Source organism: Pongo abelii, chromosome 8 (genome assembly GCF_028885655.2).
Source record: "Pongo abelii isolate AG06213 chromosome 8, NHGRI_mPonAbe1-v2.0_pri, whole genome shotgun sequence".
NCBI classification, from domain to species: Eukaryota; Metazoa; Chordata; class Mammalia; order Primates; family Hominidae; genus Pongo; species Pongo abelii.
The window spans coordinates 1,038,715-1,059,811 of record NC_071993.2 but is presented as its reverse complement, the minus strand read 5'-3'; the positions used below and the strand labels follow the sequence as shown (position 1 = coordinate 1,059,811).

General features: G+C 43.0%; 1 protein-coding gene, 1 non-coding gene and 1 pseudogene across 4 annotated transcripts; 2 read left to right on the top strand and 1 right to left on the bottom strand.

Moving 5' to 3' along the window:
- Nucleotides 1-6,374: 6,374 nt before the first annotated feature.
- Nucleotides 6,375-14,597, top strand: IDI1 (isopentenyl-diphosphate delta isomerase 1). Of its 2 annotated transcripts, NM_001132596.1 has the most exon segments (5): nt 6,375-6,449; nt 10,429-10,601; nt 11,207-11,299; nt 11,838-11,968; nt 13,097-14,591. In NM_001132596.1, coding segments are annotated over 4 exon segments (687 nt in total). In that variant the 5' UTR covers nt 6,375-6,449; nt 10,429-10,456; the 3' UTR covers nt 13,415-14,591.
- Nucleotides 10,399-18,323, bottom strand: LOC100937091 (uncharacterized protein IDI2-AS1-like; annotated as a pseudogene). The gene is made up of 2 exons (XR_008510741.1): nt 17,459-18,323; nt 10,399-11,071 (listed from the first exon to the last, which is right to left on the bottom strand). The product of XR_008510741.1 is annotated as an uncharacterized protein IDI2-AS1-like (transcript).
- Nucleotides 12,245-12,307, top strand: LOC112135315 (U7 small nuclear RNA). The gene has a single exon (XR_002916615.1). It is a non-coding gene; the product is annotated as a U7 small nuclear RNA (small nuclear RNA).
- Nucleotides 18,324-21,097: the final 2,774 nt, after the last annotated feature.

Below are 21,097 nucleotides of genomic sequence, written 5' to 3'. Positions count from 1 at the left end.
TTTAAGTTGATATATTTAGGATTCCACAAAAGTCACTGAAAATAACTGAATGCATGACATCACAGAACAAGGGAAAGAAATCATTTTTTGAGGGTCGGTCACTTTACGTCTTTTGTAACTAATTTGATCCCCAAAAGAATCCAATAAAGTAGAAGTTATTCTAAATTGAATTTTAAGCATGAGAATGTGGAAATGACTTGTCAAAAGTCAAAAATAATCGTGCAGCAGGGCAGAGACTAAAGGCTGACATCAGAGCCCATGTTCTTTTCACTGTTGATGTGCTAGGGCTGCAGGAACAAAATACTGCAAACTAGGCAACTTAAACAAATTTATTGTCAGAGGTCTGGCTGGAAGTCCCAAATCAAGGTATTGGCAGGGTTGGTTCCTTCTGAGAGCTGTGATGGGAGCCTGTTAGTGCTTCTCAGGGTCTGGGCATTCCTTGGCTTGTGGCAGCATACCCCCGCCAGTCTTCACATGACGTTTTCCATGTCCGTGTCTGTCTGCACACTTAGCGTTCTTTTTATGAGGACATCAGTCATATTGGAGTATGGTAGGTGCTACTTTAATATGACCTCATATTTAATCATATCCACAACAACCCTGTTTCCAAATAAGGTCACATTGTAAAATATTGGAAGTGAGGTCTTTAACACATGAATTTGAAGGGGGGACACAATTTAACCCATAACACACTGTATCCTGAAATAACTATCCAATGTAATTTTTTTAAAAGACACAAAACTAGCTGAAATTATAAAAGGTTATGATTGCAATCCTGGTGTCCAATTACATTCTCCCTCCTGCAGAAGCTGCGGGGAATCCTGTCTCAGAAAACCAATTTCTATTTTGTCACATGTCTATCTATGCAATATACATGTACTTTGTCCCTGACATAGGGCAACAATGCTGAATTTACTAAGACTCATTTTTGAGCATGGTTTGATAGGGAATTAAGATTTACTAGATATTCTGTCATTGTCCTCATTACCGATTATTTTAACTGTGTCTCAAACACTTGGATAGTTAGTACACTATAGTGTTATAAGCTGTTTGACATGTTGCTTCATAAATTCTCAAGTTATATATATATACGCGTATATATGTCATATAACAGGCACAACTATTTTCATGTGTATCACTTTATTGTACTTCACAGGTATTATGTTTCTTACAAAGTGGAGATTTGTGGCAGCCCTGCATGAAGCAAGTCTATCAGCACCATTTTTCTAACAGTATGTGCTCACTTCATGTCTCTGTGTCACATTTCGGTAATTCTTGGAATGTTTCAAATGTTTCCATTATTAAATCAGTTATGGTGATCTGTGATTAGTGATCTTTGATATTACTGTCATAATTGTTTGGGGGGCACCATGAACCACCCCTATATAAGACAGCAAACTGAGTCAATAAATGTTTCATGTGTTCTGACCACTCCACTGACCAGCTGCCTCCTTCTCTCTCTCTCCTGCTCAGACCTCTCTATCCTTGAGACACGGCAATACTGAAATTAGGGGCCAGGCATGGTGGTGGCTCATGCCTGTAGTCCCAGCTACTTGGGAGACTAAAGCAGGAGGATTGCTTGAGCCCAGGAGTTCCAGGCTGCAGTGAGCCATGATCACGCCACTGCACTTCAGCATGGGCAGCAAAGCAAGACCCTGACTCAAAAAAAAAAAAAAATCAGGCAATTAATAGCCCTAAAATGGCTACTGTTTCATAAAAGAATGAGTCGCACATCTCTTACTTTAAATCAAAACTAGAAATGATTAATGATTAAGCATAGTGAGGAAGGCATGTTGAAACAGCCAAGTTGTGAATGAAAAGGAAAAGTTCTTGAAGGAAATTTCAAGTGCTCTTCCAGTGAATACACAAATGAAAAGAAAATAAAACAGCTTTATTGCTGATATGGAGAAACTCTGAGTGGTCTGTATAGATTAAACCAGCCACAATATTCCGTTAAACAAAGCCTAATCCAGAGTAAGGCCCTAACTCTCTTCAGTTCTCTGAAGGCTAAGAGAGGTAAGGAAGCTGCAGAAGAAAAGTCTGAAGCTATCAGAGGTTGGTTCATGAGGCTGAAGGAAAGAAGCTGTCTCTATAATACAGAAGTGCAAGATAGGCCAGGCGTGGTGGCTCATGCCTGTAATTCCAGCACTTTGGGAGGCCAGTGCAAGTGGATCACCTGAGGTCAGGAGTTCAAGACCAGCCTGGCCAACATGGTGAAACGCTGCCTCCACTAAAAATACAAAAATTAGCTGGGTGTGGTGGCACACGCCTGTAGTCCCAGCTACTCAGGAGGCTAAGGCAGGAGGATCACTTGAACCCAGGAGGTGGAGGTTGCTATAAGCCAAGATCACACCACTGCACTCCAGCATGGGTAACAGAGTGAGACTCCATCTCAAAAAAAAAAGTGCAAGATAAAGCAACAAGTCATCTAGGAGATCTACCTAAGATCACTGATGACGGCAGCTTTGCTAAACAACGGGTTTTCATTGGAGTTGAAACAACCTTATTTTGGGAAAAGATGCCACCCAGGACTGTCATAGCTAGAGAGGAGAACTCAAAGCCTGGCTTCAGGGCTCCAAAAGACAGGCTGACCCTTGCTAGGGGGCTAGTGCAGCTGATGACTTTATGTTGAAGCCAGTGCTTATTTATTATTCTGAAAATCCTAGAGTCCTTAAGCATTATGCTAATTCTACTCTGCCTCTGCTGGGTAGATAGAACAACAAAGCCTGGATGACAGCACATCTACTTACACAGTGTGGTTTACTATATATTTTCAGCCCACTGTTGAGACCTACTGCTCAGGAAAAAAAAGATTTTCTTTCAAAATATTACTGCTGATTTACAGTGCTCCTGTTCACCCAAGAGCTCTGATGGAGATATACAAGGAGATTCATGTTGATTTCATGCCTGCTAACACAACATCCCTTCTGCAGCCCATAGGTCAAGGAGTCATTTTGACTTTCAAGTCTCATTATTTAAGAAATACATTTTGTAAGGCTATGGCTGCCTGAAGATGTAACTGAATCACTGCACTAGCATAATAAAACATGAATGGATAAGCAGTTGCTTCTTGTGGATGAACAAAGAATGTGGTCTCTTGAGATGGAACCTAATCCTGGTGAAGATGTGAACACTGTTGAAATGATAACAAAGGATTTAGAATACTCCATAGACTTAGTTTATGAAGTAACAGCAGGGTTTGAGAGGACTGACTCTAATTTTGAAAGTTTTCCTGGCCAGGTGCGGTGGCTCACGCCTATAATCCCAGCACTTTGAGAGGCCAAGGTGGGCAGATCACAAGGTCAGGAGTTCGAGACCAGCCTGGCCAACATGGTGAAACCCCAGCTCTACTAATAATACAAAAATTAGCCGGGCATGGTGACATGCGCCCATAGTGCCAGCTACTTATGAGGCTGAGGTAGGAGAATTGCTTGAACCCGGGAAGTGGAGGTTACAGTGAGCCAAGATCACACCGCTGCACTTCAGCCTGGGTGAAAGAGTGAGACTCTGTCTCAAAAAAAAAAATTTTCATGAAGAGTCAATCAATGTGACAAATTTCTTTACTGTCTTATTTTAAGAAACTGCCACAGCCACCCCAACTTTCAAGCACCACCTTGATCAACAGCCATCAACATTGAGGCAAAACCCTCCACCAGCAAAAAGATTATGACTCACTGAAGGCTCAGCTGATGGTTAGCAGTAAAAAATATTAACTTTAATCATCTCGACCATTCAGTACTCATCTAATATTCTCTATAACAAAATGGGAAATACACATAAAGCACTTCTGCTACATACTGAATTATGATTGTTGTCTCCAGGAAAAGAACTTGTGGGAACATTTGAGTTGTAAGCTAAACTAACTAGCTGCTTTTTTCATGAAATACCACTTATACTGGAAAGAACTGACAGATAAACTGCGGTATTCAAACCTAGATATTTGGCAGACATTTTCGTGAAAATAAATATGTTCGTGCCACTTCAAGGAACATAATTCTCTGTACTTGTTGCCAATAATGGTTGAATTTTCATGCAAAAATTCAAATAAAAAAAAAACTTAAAACCATCAAGAACTTGGTGACTTTATGTGGAAGCCAGTGCTACAATACTTTAGCTTCCCAATACTTAACAACTTTTCTGATGAGATTACTAGTGATATTAACAATGTGATTGATATTGAATAATGAAATGTTTTATCATTTGGAAGATCTGTTTAATTCAGTAAATGAGTATTTTCCAAATGACCAATGCATGACATTTCAACATCACGCATAGGAAAATAGGCGTTCGAGGTACAGTCAAAAATAATGAGTTTTAACGTAACAAGTACAAAATGTCCATTGAAGTGGTTTCACATTCCAAATAGTAATTGGAAAATCCACCACTCGTGTTTTGGGGTAGTAGTATCGAAAAAGAATAACCAAGATAATTTGAAAAGGCTATTAAAAATACTTCTGAAGTTTCAAACTGCATACAACAGGTGCTCATTCATTTCTTTGTAACACTGATGAGAAAAAGACTCCCAGCCAGGGGCAGTCTTCGTGGTGTTTACGTGTTCTCGCCACACCTGCATAGGTTTTCTCTGGGTACTGCAGTTCTTGCCACATCCCAAAGGTGTGCACGTGAGGTGAACTGGTGTGTCTTCACTGTCCCAGTCTGAGTGTGGGTGTGTGAGTGGCCCTGTGATGGAATGGCGTCCTGTCCAGGGCTGGTTCCCTCTTTGTGCCCTGAGCTACTGAAACAGGCTTAAGCTACACATGACTCAGAACTGGAATAATTTAGTAATTATCTTGTTTTTTATTCATCTTTCTTAAATGTATGTATAGCTCACATTTATTTCAATGTTTAATATTAGAATACTTTGGCCTTTAGAAGCTTAGTGATTTTTTTTTCCTTGGCCAGAAGTATGCTTTAGGAACTTAATCCTTATTTTTTAGCCTCTGGTAAAATTGGTTTTGCTATACATTGTTTCACTTAAAGTCCTAATTCCCAAGAACGCACTGACAGCAGTGAGGACTTGCTGCGCATGCGGGAAGCCAGATTTTCTTATCTGTGTGAAGCCAGACATGAAAGAGATCTGCCAACATATAAAACAAAATCAAAGTCTGTTTTTTGTCTGTAAAAGATTTTTAATAAAAATGTAACTTATGTTAGTGTCATGTGTTTTTTAAGTGAATATTTTAATATGTTTAATTTCTACGTTAGTAAATAGCAGTAGTGAACAACAGTGAGCAAAAGCTTTTGGGGATCCTCAGTACATTTTAATAGTGTGCAAGCGTCCTGAAACCAAGAAGTTTGAGAACTGGTGCCCACCAGGTTCATCTCACAAGTTCAGTATTTTAAATTCCACACAAAAGGTAGAGGAAACAGCTGAATTCGCTTCAGCTGCGCGTAGATTTCACGATTATTTAAAAGTTCAGAGGGCTAGGCGTGGTGGCTCACACCCGGAATCCCAGCACTTTGGTAAGCTGAGCCGAGAAGATCACTTCTTGAGGTCAGGAGTTCCAGACCAGCCTGACCAACATGGGGAAACCCGTCTCTACTAAAAATACAAAATAACCCGGGCGGCGGATGTTGCTGTGAGCGGAGACTGCACCATTGCACTCTAGCCTGGGGAACAAGAGCGAAACTGTCTCAAAAAAAAAAAAAAACATTTAGAACGTCCTGTCATGTACCCCGAAAGCGAACACTCCCAACATAGCGTGGAACGCCCTACACCCCCGACCTCCCGCGGCTCTGCTCCCCCTTCGTCCCGGTCGCAGAAACCGCAGAACAGCCACCGTTCTGGACGTACAAGACCTCCCCGTGCAGCCAGACGCTGTAGTCCCAGCGGCGGAACTCGGGAGGGGGACCCCCGGCCAGCCAGTCAGCAGTACGTCCCGCCTTTCCTCCGTTTCCATTAGTCCAGCCACGCGGAGGCCGCGCCCATGGGACGCCGAGCTTCCGGCTACCCGGCTTGGCGCCCGGGCGCTTTCCGACTGGGAGGGCTTCGCTGCCCAAACGCGAGCCTCGAGACGTCTGACGATAGGCACCATTCGCAGCGCCTCGGGCTCGCACGGCAGGATCGAAAGCCTGATTGGCTGGCGGCTGCTGTGGTCTCGGGCACCGCCCAGTCGCGGGACGCTGCCTCTGCGGAACTGGGGGTGGGGCGTGTTGACCCCCTTAAGGGCGGCCAGAAACCGAGCTCACGGCTCAGGTTCCCGGTGCTTCGCGCGTCTGCGGTTGCCACAGGCCCGGGAGGTGGCACCACCAGGCGAAGCTTGGCGAGATTGTGTCGTCAGGCGCGTACGGGCGCCAATTGGCCGGGCGATGTGGCGCGGACTGGCGCTTGCGCAGGCGATTGGCTGCGCGGCCCGGGGGCGGGGCCAGTGGGCGGTGCGCGCCGCGGACAGTGCTCAAAGCGGACGCGCTCCGGGACCGGCCGGTGTCCGTGGCCGGAGGCTGATCAGGTACTGTGGACGGGCGGCGGAGTTCGAGAGACGGGCAGGGCGGCATCGGGGAGCTGCGGGACGGGGCGGGGAGGAGGCCGGAGGTCTGAGCCACCGGTGAGGTCTCGGCGCTGAGGCCTGGACAGCTGGGGGTGGCGGCGCTGGTCTCCCGAACTGGAGAGAGGCCGGGCCGTCCCAGGCTGTGGTGGGCGCCCGCGCCACGTGGAAGGCGGAGGCGTGGGTCGGGGCGTCAGAGACTTTGCCATTCTTTGTCAGTGGAAAAGATCGTCGTCTGCGCACAGTCACCTCAGGTTTAGGAACTCGTGGAATTGGAAACCGAGTGGCAGGAGACTAAGAGTTGCGAGTCTCCCCTTAGAGAATTCAGAAACAAGCGTAGACAGCATCGTCAGAAACACGAACGTGACGACACCGGCCTCCCCGTGCCGAGTCCACGCGTGTGACACGGGTGCATACACCTGCGTCCGTGCAAGGGGGTGACAGCAACACATTCAAGGCGCTTCTCCTGGGAATGGAGCAGGAGAAGAGATGGGGAGCACCGCATAGATGGAACTAGACCTTTTTCTTGGGTTGGGGGATGTGTTCCCGCGTCTACTACATGGTATTCTTTAAGCGCATAAATAGACATATTCATTTTATCTTGTGATTATGCAGCTTAGTTTTAAAATCTGAATTCTGAAAATCCTGACAGAGCAATTGTCATTACAGCTGGGCGGTGGTGCACGCCTTTAATCACAGCACTTTGGGAGGCGGAGGCGAAGGCTGCAGTGAGCCGAGATCGCGCCACTGCACTCCAGCCTGGGCGACAGACACAGCAAGACCCAGCCCCATCCCCCCGGAAAAAAATGTCGTGTCAAAAAGTCTAGTAATTATGTAGTAACGAAACCTATCTTAGTGATCACCTAATATACAGTTGGCCTACTGTATCCTTGGGGTCCATATCCATGGATTTAACAAACTGCACATTATAAAATATTTGGAAAAAAATTTCCTCTGTACTAAACATATACAGACTTATTCTGTAAACAATACAGCACAACTATTTATGTAGGATTTACATGTTTTAGATATTATAAGAGATCATCTACAGATGATAATTTAACGTTACGCCCGCATCATTTAACAAGGATACTTTGGAGAAGTTCATCATTAGGTAGTTTCATCATTGTGGAAGCAGAGTGCACTGACGCAGACCTAGACAGTGGAGCAGCTGGGCTGTGTGGTGTAGACAGACAGTGGAGCAGATGAGCTGTGTGGTGTACACAGTGGAGCAGCTGGGCTGTGTGGTGTAGACAGTGGAGAAGCTGGGCTGTGTGGTGTAGACAGTGGAGAAGCTGGGCTGTGTGGTGTAGACAGTGGAGAAGCTGGGCTGTGTGGTGTAGACAGTGGAGCAGCTGGGCTGTGTGGTGTAGACAGTGGAGCAGCTGGGCTGTGTGGTGTAGACAGTGGAGCAGCTGGGCTGTGTGGTGTGACAGTGGAGGAGCTGAGCTGTGTGGTGTAGACAGTGGAGCAACTGAGCTGTGTGGTGTAGACAGTGGAGCAGCTGGGCTGTGTGGTGTAGACAGACAGTGGAGCAGCTGGGCTGTGTGGTGTAGACAGACAGTGGAGCAGCTGGGCTGTGTGGTGTAGACAGACAGTGGAGCAGCTGGGCTGTGTGGTGTAGACAGACAGTGGAGCAGCTGGGCTGTGTGGTGTAGCCAGTTGCTTCTAGGCTATTTTTCCTGTTGCTTCAGGCCTAAATTTGGACAGTGTGTTACTGTGCTGAATAATGTGGGCAGTTGTAACACAACAGCAAGTATTTGTGTATCTAAACATAGAAAACGTGATGTGTTGTGCTCCGATGTTACAATGGTTACAACATCATTAGCAATACGAATATGTCAGTTCTGTTATAATTTTATGGAACCACTATAGTATATGCAGTCTGTAGTGTACGGAAACACCATCATGTGACACATGTATGTATACAGTAGGATATACACAGGTGGTCTGCAAATATGCCATTTTATATCTGAAACATCCGCATCCTCAAATTTTGGTAGCTGTGGGAGGTCCTGGAACCAACTCCCATATATACCAAAGGATGACTGTATATAAAACTAGCCTATAGAAGTAGGAAATCTTTCTAAAATTGAGGCTAACTCTGAAGTCGACTTCCTTTTCACATTATTTTCCCTCTTGATTTGTTTTAATCATTAACCTTATTTCAGATTTTTTGTATTAGATATCAATCTCTCCATCATCACTGACTCCTGACACACGCATTCACACACACACACACACACTCAGACCCTATGTGGGTCTAGAACTTTGTATTAAGTAGCTGTTTAAACACTTCGTGTACATTCTGCAGTATGCTTGAACTCTGTTGAAAGTATTTCAGTGGTCCAGGTGTGGTGGCTCACTCCTGTAATCTCAACACTTTGGGAGGCCAAAGCGGGCAGATCTCCTGAGGTTAGGAGTTCGAGATCTGCATGGCCAGCATGGCAAAACCTCAACTCTACTAAAAATACAAAAATTAGCCTGGCGTGATGTTGCACGCCTGTAGTCCCAGCTACTTGGGAGGTCAAGGCAGGAGAATCACTTGAACCCAGGAGGTGGGGGTTGTAGTGAGCTGAGATTGCGCCATTGCACTCCAGCCTGGGCAACAAAACGAGACTCCCTCTCAGAAACAAAAAAGTATTTCAGTAAAATCTATGTATTTGAAATAGAGTCACATAGAAAGTGGAGCACATGGGATCTTCAAAATATATTGTGTAGAAAAATCAAAAAACAAAAAAAAATTATAATTCATTCAGAAATAAAGGAGAATTAAAAAGGGAATAGAAAACTTCAAAGTCAGGCTATGTAAAGGTGCCCTGAAGGATACAAAGGTTAGAAAGCTTAGACGCTGCTGGATATAGATGTGTAAAAGTGTGAGTCAGAATACTGAAAGTACCCTAATAAGTGCTTTACATTTTAATCACATGGGAGGGATAAATGGGGGTTCAGAAAATTAATGCTTGATGCACTAAGGTAGGGATGGGCCAACCTATGGCCTACAGGCCAAATCTGGCCTGCTGCCTGTTGTTACGTCCTGTGAGCTGAGTGTTTTTCTCATATTTAAACGGATGGAGAAGAATCAAAATACTTTGTGACCATGAAAATTAAATGTAATTCAGTGTCCATAAATATTTCAGTGTCCATAAATATTGGCATGCACCCACACTCAGTTTACATATTGCCCAGTTCACCTATTGCCTGTGACTATTTTAATGTTACACAGGCAGAGTTCATACTCCCTGGCCCTTCACAGAAAAAATTTGCCAAGCACTACCTTAAAGCATCTATTGAATATAACGAATTAAGTCTTCTCCTGTTTATCTAGAATGATATCAGCTAAGTACTGTCCTGGGGGAAAATCATTTTTCTGATCAGGAGCTTGGGTTGAGAAAAACTGGATTAAGTCTTACTGTGACATTGGTAGAAAGGTTATTGGATGTCTGGCACATGAGTTGTGCCTTGAAAAAATGGATTTCAACCAAGATTGGCCTGTGGCAATCTTGAGCAACTATGCAGAGACAGGCAGTGGGAAAGACAATTCAGGACAGCAATGGGAGCACATTCTAGAGATTACAGAAGCTGGTGTGGAAAAGCAGGATGAAAAGTTAGTTTGGGGCCAAAAACCAGAGAAGAAAAGTACACTGGAAAAAGGATTGAGTATCAAGTGCTGCAGAGGATCTCAGAAGTCAAGAATTTAGAGTGGAACGTTGAGCTTGGCGTTTAGGAGCATGACTGTGATAAAAGGCCAGCTGTGAAACCTGTAGGAGAAATGATGACTGAGATAGTGCTGAGCAGCCAGCTGGCAGCGTTCTTGGGGTCCCTGTGGGGATGCAGAGTGGTACAACTGCAGATGGGGAAGCAGCATCATTATTAACCTGTGTTTATATGACATTCAGAAAAATATATGATGGCCTTTCTTTCTCTTTTCCTTTAATATTAGTGTTCTAGGACAGATAAGACATTTTGTAATGATGCCTGAAATAAACACTGACCACCTCGACAAGCAACAGGTTCAACTCCTGGCAGAGATGTGTATCCTTATTGATGAAAATGACAATAAAATTGGGGCTGAGACCAAGAAGAATTGTCACCTGAATGAGAACATTGAGAAAGGTGCTGTTTTAAAATAGTCTTTCTTGTAAAGCAATTTGTGTAGGCATTTCCGATTTGCTGAGAAGAGCACTCTGTTCAAGGAAGTGCAGTCTTCAGTAATACTGTATTTTCTTGTTGGTTCCAGTTCGTTAAATAGTGTAGTCATTAGCATCTGCTTTGCTGTCTTCCTGTTACAGCGATTTCTCTTCACTTCATGCCTTTTACTGGGCTTCTTCAGAGTTATTCTGGATTCATAAAAGAGGGACTAGCCCTGACATACAGCAGCAGCCTAGCCTCTAATATTTCTAGAGAATGGAGAGAAGCGGGCACCATGCAGGGAAGCGTGTGCCTTCAACACTTTCCGAGAACTGAATGTCCTTGATAGGGAACTTGACTGCAGGAAAGGGGCCACCAGCATCACCATTTCCTTCACTCGACGGCCAACTTCCTTGCCCAGTGCAGAGCTCTTCCTCACCACAGCCATGCAGAGACTATGCATGTGGATAAACCATGGGGAAAAGCAAAAGTAGCAGCAAGTTACTAATGTTATTCTGAACTGCACGGAGAGAATTTGGCAAATAACTGGTACTTAAGGCTAAATTAATTGTTATTTCTTTTGCTTTCAGGATTATTGCATCGAGCTTTTAGTGTCTTCTTATTCAACACCGAAAATAAGCTTCTGCTACAGCAAAGATCAGATGCTAAGATTACCTTTCCAGGTTAGTACACTTTTAATGTACAATATTGTGTTTGTACGTTAATTTGACTTTTTATCATTCTGAATTCTGGGAGCCAAGGTCACAAAGGGAAATCCTGTGAATGGCATAATTTTATATTCTGCATAAAGTGAATTTACACAATGAGTACAACCTAATACAACAGCAAGAAAAAATAAGAACTAACAAGCAATTGGGCAATGTGTATAATTTACATATTTATCTTTAATCTGTATTATCTATACTTCGATCTTTTTTGGTTGAAGAAGCATTAATAAGGAACTTACCTACAAATGTAGTCTGTTTCACAACATAATTACTGATAGCCCATTATAACTCATTTCAAAATCCTTAAAATAATTACTGATAGCCCATTATAACCAATTTTAAAATCCTTAAAATAATTACTGATAGCCCATTATAACTGATTTTAAAATCCTTAAAAATCGTTTCATTTTTCAGTTACTTATAAAACTTTTTCTTGATCTGTCAGACCTACTTTGAAGAAAAGTTGATCTGTCTCTGTATTAACATTTTCCAGGTTGTTTTACTAATACTTGTTGTAGTCATCCATTAAGTAATCCAGGTGAGCTTGAGGAAAATGACGCCCTTGGAGTGAGGCGAGCGGCACAGAGGCGGCTGAAAGCTGAGCTAGGAATTCCCTTGGAAGAGGTAACCAGCTCTACTACACAATCATACAAGCTGAAACCTAAACATACTTTAAAAAGGTTTTTAATAAAATTTTTAAATTCAAATGTAGTTCTCTGCTTGGTAACCTCCTGAGTTATGAGTTAGCCCCACAAACCATCTTGAATAAAGATTATTTAAATTTTGATTTCTTAATATCACTCGTCACAACTTAGCTCGATACCGGGATGGATTGATCTGTTAAGCACTATTTAAGTTTGAATATTTCTATAATTGATCAAATCTAAGATGAATATTTTCAAGTGTTACAACTCTTGTAGAATTTGACTAGCAGGTTTTCCAGTTTTCACCTGAAACTCCCCCACTACAAAAAAAGGTGAAGATTTTCTTACAGAAGTTCTTAGGAATATGAACCATAAATCTAATTGGTTTAATTGAAATAATTTTTTTTCTTAGAATTGTCCCCCTTAAATAAGACCTGGATAAATAAAGTATTTCTTATCTATATTTTCCAAAAAGCAATTTTAAAATATGAAAAAGAAAAATGTCGGGCCGGGCGTGGTGGCTCATGCCTGTAATCCCAGCACCTTGGGAGGCCGAGGCAGGTGGATCACGAGGTCAGGAGTTCGAGACCAGCCTGACCAACATGATGAAACCCCGTGTCTTCTAAAAATACAAAAATTAGCTGGGCATGGTGGGGCGGCACGCCTGTAATCCCAGCAACTCAGGAGGCTGAGGCAGGAGAATCGCTTGAACCCGGGAGGCGAAGGTTGCAGTGAGCTGAGATCACACCACTGCACTCCAGCTTGGGTGACAGCAAGACTCCGTCTCAAAAAAAAAAAAAGAAAAAAAGAATGTCACATTTCTAGTTTGAGTGACTGCCCCTTTTTTTAACATTAAAAAAAAAAAAAAAACTTATCTGTTTGGTCCTACAGGAAAAAATGCAAACATTTAAAACTAATAATGTAATCATTCTTCCATATATAGTATTAAGATTTCCATATACCGTTGATAGGAGATTAATGCTTTAAAAGTTCTAATCCTAAAACTATACTCCTGTTCAAGATGTCGCTGTAATGCAGTGAGCTAATTTTAGGGTTTTGTTGTTGCTGTGGCCAATGTTTTAATTACTTTTTTTTTTTAATGTCTTAGGTTCCTCCAGAAGAAATTAATTATTTAACACGAATTCACTACAAAGCTCAGTCTGATGGTATCTGGGGTGAACATGAAATTGATTACATTTTGTTGGTGAGGAAGAATGTAACTTTGAATCCAGATCCCAATGAGATTAAAAGCTATTGTTATGTGTCAAAGGAAGAACTAAAAGAACTTCTGAAAAAAGCAGCCAGTGGTGAAATTAAGATAACGCCATGGTTTAAAATTATTGCAGAGACTTTTCTCTTTAAATGGTGGGATAACTTAAATCATTTGAATCAGTTTGTTGACCATGAGAAAATATACAGAATCTGAATATGTATGTAAATGATTACTGAAAAATTTCTCTGCTTAACAAACTTAGAATGACTTTTTCCTTTTAAATTTAGTTCTATCATTAATTTATCATTAAATTTATTCTGTCATTTAGTACTATCATTAATGTATTATATACACTGATACTTTAAAACTTGTGTGGAAAAAACTAACTTATAATTTTGTATCACACACCCTGGATATGTGTTCTGTTTCTAAGCGACATTTGTGAGAGATTATTGTAAAATGAGAGAGAGCAAACAAAACTTAATTTAACCTTTGCAGATACATGCTTATGGGAAATTTGAACAAATGAGTGAAGCCCTGTGTTTTTAGTAAGCTGTGATAAACATTTCCGGAGCACTTGCAGAGCACTTGCTATTTGCCAGGTGCTTTATGTATCATTAAATTTTTATCGTAGTTCAGAAAAATGTGCAAAGGAAACTATAGCCTCACTCCTTCAAAACAGTCTTAATTAACTTTCATATTAGCAGATTAAACTAGCAGAGCAGGTTCAAGGGAAATTAAATGACATGGACCCTAATTTGTATCATTCTGAGTTGATTGTGTGGTTTATTCATTCTGGAAACGTGATACTTACAGTCAGCCACTGCTTTTGATAAGTGATATTGACAGGTTAAATCTTCTTTTAAATAGTATTTACCAGTTAGCAAAGTCTGTGTTTTCAGAATTACAGTGGGCACAGAGGTGTTCATAAAATGGGAATTGAGTCCCACTCGATAAGAGTTGCTTAAACTTAATACTGTTGACATTTGGGCTGGATAAAATCCTTGTGTTGGAGGTCCATGCTGTGCATTATAGGATGGTGAGCAGCATCCCTGAACTGCACACTGGATGCTGTTTGCATCCCTCTTCTGTGACACCCACAATTATACCAGATGTTGCCAGATGCCCCTAGGGGACAGAGTCAACCCCCAACTGAGAACCACTGTCCTACAGAGTCAGGAAATATTGTAGGGAGAAAAAAATAACAACGACAAAGGCCAGTGTTAATGTGAAATAGATGAGATTATGGAATGTGTATATTATTGTACCTTGATCAATGTACTTTTTATAAACTTGCCATAGAGGTCTCAGATTTGAAATCTCAAGACAGCTTTATTATGCTTAAATGCTGTATGATAATAAAGAAAAATAAAAATTTATTTCTTGCAAAGTTAAATGTTAAATTCAATAGAATGACTCATTTATGGTTAACTTTGGGCAATTTATAATTTCAGACAAGACTGTTTAGCAAGTATTTTATTGAAAAGTAAAAAAAATTGCAATTTAATACTGTGTTTAGTTTGTTAAAATTTTGATACACTAATAGGATATTGCCTGTATAGTTTCTGTTGCATTTATAGTATTGTTTCTAATTTTTTTAGTTATATTTTCTAGGAAGTTTTAGGCTGAAAGCCACATATAATTAGTTATGTGATAACTGTGAGTTGCCATGGCTACTGAATTGGACATGGGACCCTTAGACACTTACCCAGCAGCTTGTTAAGTACTTAGCAAGAGTTAGATACTACTGTTGTAATATTACTAGGATGCCATCCAGAAAATCTAAGTAGGAATGTCTTTTGACCTGATAAACTCCTTAGAACTCCTTCATCTTTTATAAAGAGGAGTATCCCTCTCCTAGATATAGCTGCTTCTGACCCCAAAGGCAGATGTGTTGGTTTTGAACTTGAAAGCTAAATGATACCTATAATTTTTTTTTTTCTTAAACTTTTTTAAACTCTTAATCTCCAAAATATATACTTGTTTGATTCTGGTCAAACCATTGCCAACTCCTTTAAGGACAAAGTAGAGGTGGCTTTCTAATAATTGCTGATTCTGTTTCCCTACCTATATTATGAAGAGAAAGAGACCAAAACAGAAATGGTGTAATAGGAAGGAAGGCACATTTTCTTCTTACTTGGCCCTGGCACCTGGGGACAAGTCCAGGTCGTACCCACAGTGGGTGGCTGTGGGGACTGCCCTCCACCTGCTCCCTGGGGACAAGTCCAGGTCGTACCTGCAGTGGGTCCCTGTGGGAACCGCCCTCTACCTGCTCCCTGGGGACAAGCCCAGGTTGTACCTGCAGTGGGTCCGTGTGGGAACTGCTCTCCACCTGCCCCCTAGGGGGTGCTTGTGCATGGTTTCATCCTCTCACTTGGATCTGTCCCTTGGACCCTCACTAGGGTTGGGAGTTCCTCATGGGATTAGGTACTCTAGATCCCCTCTTGACAGATTTTCTTTTTATTATTTCAGATACACCTCTTCTTCACCCTTCCTCTCTGGGTGCTTTTTCAGCCCTAAGTATGTACTTACACATTTTATAACATTTTATAGCATGAACTGAAGTGTGTATTTGTGTGTATTCAGGTATCCTGACAGCTTTCTGCTTTACAATTTTCACACATACTTTATACTTATTTGCCATACATGGTTTAGACTCCCAAACGTAAATTTCCAACACCGCATTCTCTCCTCTATTTTATATGCATATAGGTGAATGCATAAGTAAACTGATATATCCAGACAGTAGATTGTTATTTGGCACTAAAAAGAAATGAGCTATCAAGCCACAAAGACTGGGAGGAAAGTTAGGTGCATGTTGCTGAAAGAAGCATGAAAAGACTATATCCTGAAGGAGTCCAATTCTGCAACATTCCAGTAAAGGGAAAACTGGAAACAGTAAAAAACCAGGGGTGAGAGGGGAGGGAGGAATGAGTGAGCAGGGCACAGGATTTTTAGGGCAGTGAAACTCTTCTGCATGGTACTGAATTGGTGGATATAGGTCATTATGCATTTGTCCAACACCAAGAGCAAGCCTCATGTAAACGACTCCAGGTGATAACGATGTGTTGATGTACATCTATCGGCTGTAACAAATGGACCACTCCGATGGGGATGTTGATAGTGGGGGAGCCTGTGTGTGTGGAGGGGCTGGGGGTCTATGGAAACTCCCTACCTTCCACCCAATTTTGCTGTGAACCTGAACTGCTCTAAAGAATAAAGTCTATTAAAATTTGGGTGTTAAACATGAAAAGGAGCTTAACCTCATTAATCACTGGGTAGATGCAAATTGAAACCCGAAATTAAAGGACCTACATCACCAAGTGTTGACGGAATATAAAGTAACTGCTTATGAGCATGTCTGCTACCATGGAGCTGTTGGCCACTATCTACTAAAGTCAAACGAGTTGGACCTGGCAGGAGACAAATGTGCATGGTTCTGCATTCCTTTGTTGCCATTTTACTAACTTAGCAGAGAACGAATGCAGCATATTCTTGAGCTGGGAAGTCACTGACATATTCGTTGTTACTTTGAGAAACTAGGTGTTTCCTAGATTTTTATGCACTGCCCTATATAAGTAGGTGATAGTGTGGGTTCAGGGCTTGCCTCGCTCACGGAGCTCTTTGCTGCATGTCCAGTCTCTAGCCCAGGGATGCCCCTATAAGTAGGTGACAGTGTGGGTTCAGGGCTTGCCTCGCTCACGGAGCTCTTTGCTACATGTCCAGTCTCTAGCCCAGGGACGCCCCTATAAGTAGGTGATACAGTGTGGGTTCAGGGCTTGCCTCGCTCACGGAGCTCTTTACTACATGTCCAGTCTCTAGCCCAGGGACGCCCCTGCAGAATATCTGCAGTGATTACGTCAGCCTTGGTGTTCACACAGTCGGATGCTGCCATGCCGCGGGAGCAGTCCTGCTATACACAGCAGTGTGAGTAAATCCACAGACCCAATCTTGAGTGGAAGAAGCCGGATACAAAAGGCACATGTGAGTCCAGTGAAATAAATGTCAAAAATAGGCTAAACCAATTAAGATGTAGGCAAGAATAGAGGCTACTTCCAGGGGGCGCAGGGAGCCTTGTGAGATTTTGGAAGTGTTCTCTGTGTTGATAGGGTGTTAATTACATGGGTGAATGTTAGGATTGATGGAAACAATTTGTGCGTTTTTAAGTGACAGCTTAACACAATATAGAATCCGTGCGCTCTAGAGAATAGAGCTCAGCACTGATAGAGAACCAGTGGAGAGCAAGTGGCATCTCACCTTGACAGGAGCGGAAGTGCAGGCGCTTCTGGCCACTGCATCTTGGTATCAGACTGGCCAGGAAAAGCCATGAAGACACACCCTGCGTGGGTTGGGGCTCCACTCCTGAGAGAAGACAGCAAGGTCAGCTCCCACAGTGTGCGTCCGGTCCCCATGCCCGTGGGCCCCTACTGGCAGCTGACACGGCGTTGGTTGACACGACACACTTATGCTGTAGGAAAAGAACTCTGTCCCCACCCCCACGCCACGGGGGACAGATGCTGCAGTGGGGTTGGTCACGTGCTGCTCGATCACATGCCCTGACACAGATTAAAAGGAGCACACAGAGTCTGAACAGGAAAGGTGTTCCCACGCCAGGTGACAAGCCAGCTCCGGCTGTGAGGCCTTGCCTGCATCTCAGCGTGTCCACGTGCTTTCCCTTCTGCCTGGAACCTGCACTGCCTTAGTCTGCACGTGGCTGAATCTGACTCATTTAAACCCTTGGCTTAAACGTCATCTCAGATGATCTTCCCAGGACTCAAATCTGAATCACGAGCATGAAGTCGGAGCTCAGTGACTTGGAGTAAATTATTAATAAAAACTTAAGCGTTGGCCGGGCGCGGTGGCTCACGCCTGTAATCCCAGCACTTTGGGAGGCCGAGGCAGGTAGATCACGAGGTCAGGAGTTTTGAGACCAGCCTGGCCAACATGGGGAAACTCCATCTCTAGTAAAAATACAAAAATTAGCAGGGCGTGGTGGCAGGTGCTTGTAGTCTCAGCTGCTAGGGAGGCTGAGGCAGGAAAATGGCATGAATCCAGGAGGCGGAGCTTGCTGTGAGCTGAGATTGCGCCACTGCACTCCAGCCTCGGGGACAGAGCGAGACTCCATCTCAAAAAAAAAACAAAAAACAAAAAACTTAAGCGTATACTCACGGGTCTCATAAGGCTACATCGCTTGTGTACAGACGGTTCCCTCTCAGTAGTCGCCACTCCCACGTCAAAGGCTGTTCATGCTTCCCTTCAGATAATGGTGGGCCAGGTGGGCCAGACAGTGGCACAGCCCACCTCCCAAGAACGCTGGAAAAACCTGAGAGAGAATGTCAGAGACCAAATAGCTCTGAAAAGAAGCACAGGGCAAAGTCTAGGAGAAGAAAACCTGTGCTGCTTTTCCCAAGGGGCATTGCCCAGTTCCAGTAAAGCAACAGAGAGGCTGGGCAACGGAGAGGTGCTTCCAGTAGCCAGACAGGAATGGGGAGCAGAGACCAGGAGCGACAGCTGCCAAGGGCAAGGCCCACAGAGAGCTTCCCAGGCTTCACGTGCTAGGAAGAGGAATTTAGGGCCAGCCTGGAACTGGCTCAAAACCTGTTTTTATTAGGGAAATCTGAGATAGTTACTTCTCTAGTTTCTTGCAGAAAACCATTATCTGGAGGACAATAGCACATCACAGACTCCAAACAGCCCCCATGTCTTTGTCATACACAGCATGCAGAGCTCGCTGGGCGTCCACCCGGTAGGAGACAGGCCAGCACGACCAAGTGGCCAGCACACGAGCCAGCAATAGTGACTTCAGGGCCCAGAGAACATCAGCAGGCACAAACCTAAAACACAAAGCTCAACATTGAGGAAATAAAAGTCATGACAGAATTTTTAGAGGAACTGGACATTATTTTTTTTTAAAAGAACCAAATGGGCCCAGTTTTGAAGGATGCCCCGACAGCCATTGGCCCCAGCAGATTCACTGCTGGGGTCTCTGTTTCTTATCACAGAAATTCTAGAACTGTTTCCAGAACATAAACAGAACTCAATAATTATTAGCTAAAGCGAAGAAAGAAGGAAGAGAAGATAGAATAAAATGTCTTCCATGTGAATTTTTTATTGAGGAAGCTTGAGAGGCGGCCAAGAGGCCTGGGGAGGCCTGCGTTCCTGGCTTTAGGCTGTTTGTTGAGCAAAGACAGTGACCTTTCTGTTCCCAGGGAGAACAGCCCTTCTCAGTTTCATTATGCACAATGTTCTTCACAGCCCTTAAGTTACTTTCCAGAGGAAGAGATGGAGACTTCATAGACCTATTTAAGTATGATTGAAAGATGATTTTATTTAAAATCTTTGCAATTTTTATACTTCTGGCCAACAAGAGGCATTCTTAGAATTTTTGAAATTTACAACTTAATCATGACATGTGAACATCCTAAAGTACACACATGTCCTTGAAAATATTCCACGGAGAAGCTACAATGAAAGCCATAAGACTCTCTGACTGGCTCTGTGACCACGGTTTGCAGATTGATTTGAGCACTTTGGCCAGGCATGTGCCAGTTGATTCTTGTCCCAGGAAGCCCAAGATGTGACACGGTGACCCACTTTAATGTGTTTATATATAAGTGATTTTGGGAGGCAAAAAAACAGATTACACCTTTTTTTTTTTTTTGAGATGGAGTCTCGCTCTGTCGCCCAGGCTGGGGTGCAGTGGCGCGATCTCGGCTCACTGCAAGCTCCGCCTCCCAGGTTCACTCCATTCTCCTGCCTCAGCCTCCCGAGTAGCTGGGACTACAGGCACCCGCCACCGCGCCTGGCTAATTTTTTGTATTTTTAGTAGAGACGGGGTTTCACCCTGTTAGCCAGGATGGTCTCAATCTCCTGACCTCGTGATCCGCCGCCTCAGCCTCCCAAAGTGCTGAGATTCAGATTACACTTTTAAAAGTAATGGCAAACATAATTCTCAATTTAGGGTCTCAGTAATTTACAAATGTATGTCTAGAGTTAATGGGCATAGAAATTTACCCAGAAGAACTAAGAGGGGTATGTATGCAGGGGGTAGAAATAGGATCCCAATTCAGAGGAAAGGGAATTGTTCTCAGGGAATCAGGACAGGGAAAGCTTAGGGAATAAGTCAAGAAGAGAAGAACCAAAGTATTGAACTTGGGGCAAGACCGGAGTAAGAACCAACAGTAAAACCAAATTGCTGCACAAAAATAGTAAATAATGAGAGAGGGATAGTTTGTTGGCCTGAAAATACTAGCCCACACACGTATGCCAAAAGTCTACTGGCAGTGTACCCACAGAGACTACTTACAGCGTCATGGCACAACACAGGCATCCAGTGGGTAAGGTTTCCTGGCATCTCATCACAACCACTGGGCCTTGACCTGGGCCATCCATGAGCTCTGAGCTCAAGTCTTAGCAGGTTGGTCCTACTTACTGATTGTAACAGTGCTCTTGTCACTGGAGTTTGGCCAGTTGTGTTAACATCTAGCTATTTATGAACCTTGTCATTAATAATTATTACAAGATACAACATAATAGGAACAACTCTATTCATAAAAAATATATACACATATACAACAAAAACATTTATATGTATCGTTATTCAGCCTCCTAGATGAATAACATCTTAAACCTTATTTTTAAGTCTTTTATTTTTTGCCTTTCATTTACTTAATTTTCTATTACAGTTTCAGAGCTTGGGTTATACCTGAGCCTAAACGTGGTTAAATACCACCCAGTTGTACAGGAGAGAGGATCAAATGATAGAGAAAATAGAGAAGTGAGTGTTGGAGGAAGAGCAGTAGTCTTCTCATGGCCGAAAATTAAAGCTAAGTCTGAGATTGACCCCCATTCACATGGATGTGGGGCCCATTTTAATAATGAACTTACGGCCGGGCG